Here is a 7,085-nt window from a genome sequence, read left to right as displayed (position 1 = left end):
TTGATTTTTGATTAGATACGACGCTTTCTGTAATACGGAGTAGCAACAACTGGGATGTCAGAAAGACACCACACTTGTGGGTAAGTTTTATCGGACGGGTCAATATTTCCTCACCATTTTTTACAACTAAAAGAGCACGAAAAGCACAAAATCTACAATCCACGCGTTTTAAGCCCAGACTACCTCGCCTTTTAAACATGTAATATAATAAATGTTTCATATTTCCGCGTACAATAGTTATTTATATTCGATAACGTAAGCCAGCGTCGAGTATCGGCCGACATCAAACGGTCCATATTATGCTGTCAACTCGTCGGTCGGAGGTAATAGAATATTCAATCGATATCTACCTTTTCACTGGCTTTCGCTATTTCCCACGTGTTAACACTTCATCATTTCTGTAAAATATTGTTGTCAGCTGAGTATGGGTTCATTTTTTTATTCATATTTATGTTCTAGCCATGTTCTACGAATATTAAAAATGAACTAACATTTTTTAAATGTTATCTCGATAGAAGTGGTGTAGTCTATGAGATATTTTATCAAAAAAATGTTATGAATAGTTTTTTTTCTTGTAAACAAAAGCCTAAATAGATATTTGTAAAATTCAAAAATAACACTTTCGATGCAAATTTACATCCAATACTTCCCTCTCGTAAGTGATGAATGTTCTAAATATATGAACTGTTTAAATAAAATTTACTTACTATTTTAAGCATTAGAAATAATTAATAAAAATATATGTGAACTCTGTCTGGGATCTCGTCTTAATACGTATATTTTATCCATAAACAAACAAATAACCACTTGTAAATCGCTTTGTACTACTTATTACATCATAATTAGAAAAAAGACATATTTTAGGGACAAACATCACATTATTAATAAAAAAAAAATTTATTAGTTATCCCAAAGTATACATTGTGCGAATAACACTATTCTGCAGCACAAAGCCACAGAAAGCAGCAGCAATGAATATATATACAGTGGCTTCTATCGGTTGCACCACAGAGCAGAATGTTATTATTTTGTGGAAGTAACTAAAATAAACAAGGCAAGCCGAATTCACATAAGTCAAAAGGCTAATTTTCTTAACAGCGAATGCGGTAGAGCTCAGTCGACTCAAATGCGAGTTATATGAGTTTAAAATTAAATTAATGTTGATAGAAGCAAAAACAAATCGTAGTAATAATAATATATTATTGTACATATTAAATTGTTTATAATAATAATAAAAAATATTTAATTTTCTTTTTTTTACATAATAGTATACACAAAAATAAATTATAAATAGTTACTGTATAAATCTTGAGCACGTAGAACGTAGAAATATTAGTTGCGTTTTCCTATTGAATCACAATCCCGATCCTCTGAGAAAAATCGACTCAGCCATATTCAATTAGTGTATACTTAGTACATATTTATACAACAACATTAACAGCCTGTAAATTTCCCGCTGGACTAAGGCCTCCTTTAAGGAGAAAGTTTAGAGTTTATACCACCACGATGCTCCATTGCGGATTGTTGGATACACAGGTGGCAAAATTTCGCCGAAATCATAAATGTTTTCATTCACCATCAAGCACGAGATCAATTCTAAACACAACTTAAACACATGAAAATTCAGTGGTGCATTCCTGAGTTCGTTCGTACCCACAATCATCGGTTAAGATGCATGCGATCTAACCACAGGGCCATCTCGGTCGCTATATTTATACAATTATGAAAAATCTAAATACTCTTTATAGGTGTAGGCTTTTTTATACTCTTTTGAATCCTAAGGCTACAAGATTAAATTTAATATAAAGCTACCCGCGGTAAATAGCGCTCTTTTTCTCTAGAAAAACACTTAATGTACAAATATACTTACGTTTAAGATGAACTTTAGAATTTCAGTAAGAGTTGACGAACATAAATGTCGTCATGTACCTACCAACGTTTTATTTCACCATGTAATATTTAAGATGAAGTGCAAACAAAGCTCCTTAATACTCTAAAGGAGAGCCCGGTTTTACGTCGATTTATGAGCATAATTCACGTGTAATATTATTACTGGAGATATAATGAGATAATTATTTAAAAAAAAACGAAATTAGGTTTTTATATTTATTTATATTCATAATAGTGACAGTTACAAAGGCCTCCTAATATTCTTACTAAAGATTCTTAGCATTTGTAAGTAACTTATATCTATTGTATATTATAACTTATATATACTCATCACAGCTCCGAAAGTTGGCGTCTAAGTATACTATTTAGTTATAGGCTCTAAAGTTCCCTTTGGGCTATGGTCTCCTCCTGAAGATAAGGCTTTCTTCGTGGTAAGGCTTTGTGCAAGCCCGCCTGGGTAGGTACCACCCACTCATCACATATTCTACTGCTAAACGACAGTTCGCAATATTGTTGTGTTCCGGTTTAAAGGATGAATGAGCCAGTGTAACTACAGGCACAAGGGACATAGCATCTTAAGGTTGGTTGCACATTGACGATGTAAGGAATATTTCTTACAGCGTCACTGTCTATGGGTGGTGGTGATCACTTACCATTAGGTGGCCCATATGCTCGTCCGCCAACCTATTCCATAAAAAAGCTTATTTCACCACACTGCACCTTAAGTAAAAACATAAAATAAAAATCGGAGGTCCTTGCCTGGATTTGATACCGTAATCATCGCAAGCCTTCCATCCACTGGGCTGTCTCAGCTCTCTGTTTTTATGAGGATATTGCGAGATAGAGCAGCACTTAACATTATAATTACAGCTTCCAGGGATATATTCCTTATTACGTTGTTATATTATCTCTCTAATTATAAATACCTATATAGTTACATATCGATTGGATATAATTGCAAGATAATTCTCTATTGGATGTTCTATTGAGGCTTTAGGATTAAGACTCATTTCGTCACGTCACGTTACCGTATTCTTATGCTCTCTATTCGCCCCTAGTCATTTCTCCCTTATTGAAGTGCCATGTACTATTACCAACTATTATACACCCACTCCGCTGGTCGAAAACAAAATGAGTGTATTAAAATCTGGATGATTCCGCTTCGTTTGATTATAGTCTCTTATCGCTCAGTGTTTTTGTAATTTTTTCTTTCGCCGGTTCTTCTCAGGTCTTCTTTTCCGAACCGGTGGTAGTGTTTCAATTCACCATCAATAGGAAAGTGTAATGCTTCTATATTGAATAAAGTTATTTGAGTTTGAGTTTGAAAAAAAATAAAAGCACAAAGAAAAAAAAATACGTTAATGTACTATAGGTATATATTTCTTATTACGGATATGTATTAATTTTATAGACGAAACTCTGTGCTTTATTTATTTTACTACATATTTTTTATTGTTTTTCTCTAATTAAAAAATTCTTCAATACCATCCATTAATTACAATGTTTCACATTCGCCGGCACGTGTCGGCTACGTTTTTTATGTCGAAAAGAGAAATGCAGGCAGTCGGCTCGACTGATGATGAGTAATATAATATTCAGTTCGTAATTTAAACCTTTTAAACAAACAGTTCGGACAATGGAACATATAAAGTGCATCCAAACCTTCATAATACTTTAATATTGCTATAAAATGTTTGTTACGAAATGCGAAATTTTCAATAAAGCATTGGAAACCCGGCCGCGCCTCGCCGCTCACTCATCGAATATTCGCGAACTCCATTGCTCGTCATTGTGATAAAAGCGAGGAATTTTCATTGGACAGCACGATTAAAATTCCTTTTGTACGTATTTTCAATGTGTGGAATGCGTCGGAATATATCTGCCGTAATAAGTATGCCATGTGATAGTTGCCGTAACTTATATTAACACCCTTGTGAATGCGGTTCTATTTTATTAGCCAACTCATTTATATTTCAGCTTGTTACCGATTCTCAATTGTCCAGAAGAATTATATACAATCATCTCGATAGAATCACTAAACAAATGTGTTTCAAGTTCAAAGTTATAGTTAGACGGAAGGCACCATCCGTAAACATTAATCTGCCAACAACCTTGGGAGCCAAAAGTTATGGCCGTAACGTTAATAGCAAGTTTTGCATTTAGACGGAAAATATATTAAGATGTGGTACCTAACTGTACGGATCCGCATAAAACCTTTCCGTAGAATAAGAATTCCTGAACCATCAAGAAAAGTGGTTCGTTCTTTTCTGATGGTTCTTCCTTAAAGGCCGGCAACGCCCCCGCAAGCTCCCCGGTGTTACAGATGTCCATGGGCGGTGGTAGTCACTTTACATTAAGTGAGCGTCCTGCTCGATTGCCAAGTATACCATAAAAAAAAGAATTCACACAATTTATTCCTTGTTATATATTGTTTTATACAATAATAATGGATATAAAGTATATACATATGTATGTTTACTCAGGACATTCTAATACGATCAAATTACTCGCATAATGTGATTAAGGTCTATTTGTCAAATGAAGTCATCTTAATATAGAATAGTTTTATTGAATATCTGAAACTCACTGAACCGAAACACGGATGTTTAATCGGTCGAATGAAGGGCTTCGATACACGATTGGACCATGGATGCCGTGGCCTGCGGGTTTGCTTAATTATATCTATAATATGTCCAAGATTATACATTGAATAATAAACTCATTATTTAGAACTAGATATTATAATATTTCTACAACTTAGTTGTCTATGAGTACTGGTATTTAAATTACAGTGACTGGCCGTTTATCCTATTGCTAGGCAAAGTTCTCCTCTTCTTCTAGATACAATAAAGTCGAGATGATTCCATAACTTTGATTGAAATATTTGAGTAGGCATTTACAATAACTTTCAGCTGGTCATTTTGTAATATTCAATGAAATTGAGGATTGAAATGAGGATTGACGTTGACGTTTAGCGGTGACAATAGTCTCTCTGTATATTTTCAATTATTAATATAAAAAAAGTCGGATATTGTTTGTAAAAAGTTTATTTAAACACTTACGTGAGTTTAACAAAGTGAGTGAATTATTATAACACTGGTATATAAGTGTGTAGCTTGTGACTCTTATCAGATACAACAATCAGCTGTTTCAAATAGTGAATGCGCAGGTACCCCCACAAAAAGAATTAAAATAACCAAATACAAAAAACAACGTGCATTATTCGTATATAATCACATCAGTCGTACACTTCAAGTGCATCCTATTAAATTAATAACTACTTTATTAATTAACAATTGTTACTCATCTCAGTGTGCCATCTATCGGATATCCTTAGTACTACGTTATTTTTAAATAATTGCTAACAAATGCAATCAATGCGGCAAGTTCCTCTCAACAACAGATGGCGCTAAATGCAATAAATGCAGTTCGGTATTCCATCGTTCGTGTGTCAATATAAGCCCCGACTCTCGCCTCCCTGCGCGCTGGATGTGTCGTCACTGTCGTGGGCTCGATATTAAAAACAAGCCTTCTGCCGAATCGCCTACTGAAGAGCTATTTATAGACGCCAATGCGGTAGATAAAAGCTCTGCAGGATCATTGGCTGAGGAAATCAGGCTGCTAAGAATAGAGCTCATCACAGTTACGCGGGAGATGACTTCCTTTAGGCTGGAGTTAGGAAGGCTAAATGAAAATATGGCCGAATTTAATAAAAGGGTGGACACGGTTGAAGACCGAATGACGTCTTTGGAGGATAAATATCTCAAAATTAATGAAGAGGGTAAAAATTCACAAATTAGTGAAACAATTGCGTTATTGAAAGCAGAAATTAACGATAGAGAACAGGGTACATTGCTGAATGACGTACAAATATCAGGAGTACCTGAACAGAAGGGTGAAAATGTGGTGCACCTGACTCAAGCCATCTCCAGGAAACTGGGCATGACACTCGACCCTCGCGACATAGTCAGTGCCGAGCGTGTCGGATTTCACCACCAGTTGTCGCCAAACGAAGATCGGCGACCGCGACTTGTCGTGGTGCGATTGGCGCGGCGGTCTTTGCGCGACGATTTAATAAAGTCGGCGCGGGTGCGACGCGGAATTGATACGTCTGGCATCATTGACGGCAACCCCTCTCGAATTTATATTAACGAACATCTGACACGAGCAAACCGGCTTCTCTTTTATAAGGCCAGAGAGGAGGGAAAACGTCATGGTTGGCGTTACATATGGAGTCGCGATGGGAGAATATTCATGCGGCGCGAGACGGATGCAGCAGTTCAACGGGTACGTTCAGAAAACGATATCTGCAAAATTTTTGGCAAAAATTAAGTTTGCATATTCCATTGTTATGTGTTTTTCTTATGGAAGTCTTATTTTATATGTATTGTAAACGACTTTTTAATTTTATTATGATTATTTATATTTTTTATGTCGCTGTAATTAATGATGTTTTCAAGACTTTATTTCAATTTTATCATTTCACAATAATTTTAAGTTATGAGAGATTTAGTTTGTTCAATGATAGCAACAGTGATGTGGCCTTGTTCTGTATAATAAGAAATATTATAGATTAGATATATACTATTTTATTTATTTATTTTTATAACAATTATCATTTTATGAACGCGTATGAAGCGGGGGTTGTTCTATATAATTATTCTCTATTTATTAATACTATTAAATTAATTATTTTACTCATATTCGTTATAATACATTTTATTTCTCATTTCTTTATATTTATTATCAAATGGTTAACATGAGCAATCTTAAATTTGGTTTATTCAACCCGGGCTCGCTTGGGTCACATCATGAGGAGTTCATAGTTTTAATGGAACGTCATAAAGTCGATGTGATAGCCATTAATGAAACTTGGTTGCGTCCTGGAGAAGATGGCAGAGCCCCTCGTGTCCCAGGTTATCGATTACGTCATATACCGCGACCTACGGAGATACGATCAAGGGGTGGTGGTGTTGGCTTTTATATAAAATGTGGTATATCTGCGCGTACACTTGCACATCCTGTTTTTAATTTGGTTGAACAAATGTGGATACTCGTTAAATTGAACGGCAGGACTATAGTTGTTGGAACAGCTTATCGCCCTCCCTGGTTGAATACGTCCAGTTTTTTTGATGCATTGTCAGAAACTATCACTGCATTGCCTTATTACGATTCGTTATATTTATTAGGAGATT

The 7,085-nt window shown here is 35.2% G+C and overlaps 1 protein-coding gene across 1 annotated transcript; it reads left to right on the top strand.

The window, feature by feature from the left end:
- Positions 1–5,586: 5,586 nt before the first annotated feature.
- Positions 5,587–6,878, top strand: LOC124538279. Its single transcript, XM_047115330.1, has 2 exons — positions 5,587–6,177; positions 6,750–6,878. Exons 1-2 carry the CDS (start codon positions 5,587–5,589, stop codon positions 6,876–6,878), a joined length of 720 nt encoding a protein of 239 aa, XP_046971286.1.
- Positions 6,879–7,085: the final 207 nt, after the last annotated feature.

Source organism: Vanessa cardui, chromosome 1 (assembly GCF_905220365.1).
Source record: "Vanessa cardui chromosome 1, ilVanCard2.1, whole genome shotgun sequence".
NCBI classification, from domain to species: Eukaryota; Metazoa; Arthropoda; class Insecta; order Lepidoptera; family Nymphalidae; genus Vanessa; species Vanessa cardui.
The sequence above is the reverse complement of the archived record's forward strand: the minus strand, read 5'-3'. Positions and strand labels throughout refer to the sequence as shown.

Bases quoted from the DNA above. Each gene is read 5' to 3' on its own strand.
- LOC124538279 (XM_047115330.1), top strand. From the start codon at position 5,587: ATGGCCGAATTTAATAAAAGGGTGGACACGGTTGAAGACCGAATGACG. The intron at 6,178-6,749 runs GTACGTTCAGAA...TCGATGTGATAG, and splicing joins CGGATGCAGCAGTTCAACGG to CCATTAATGAAACTTGGTTG.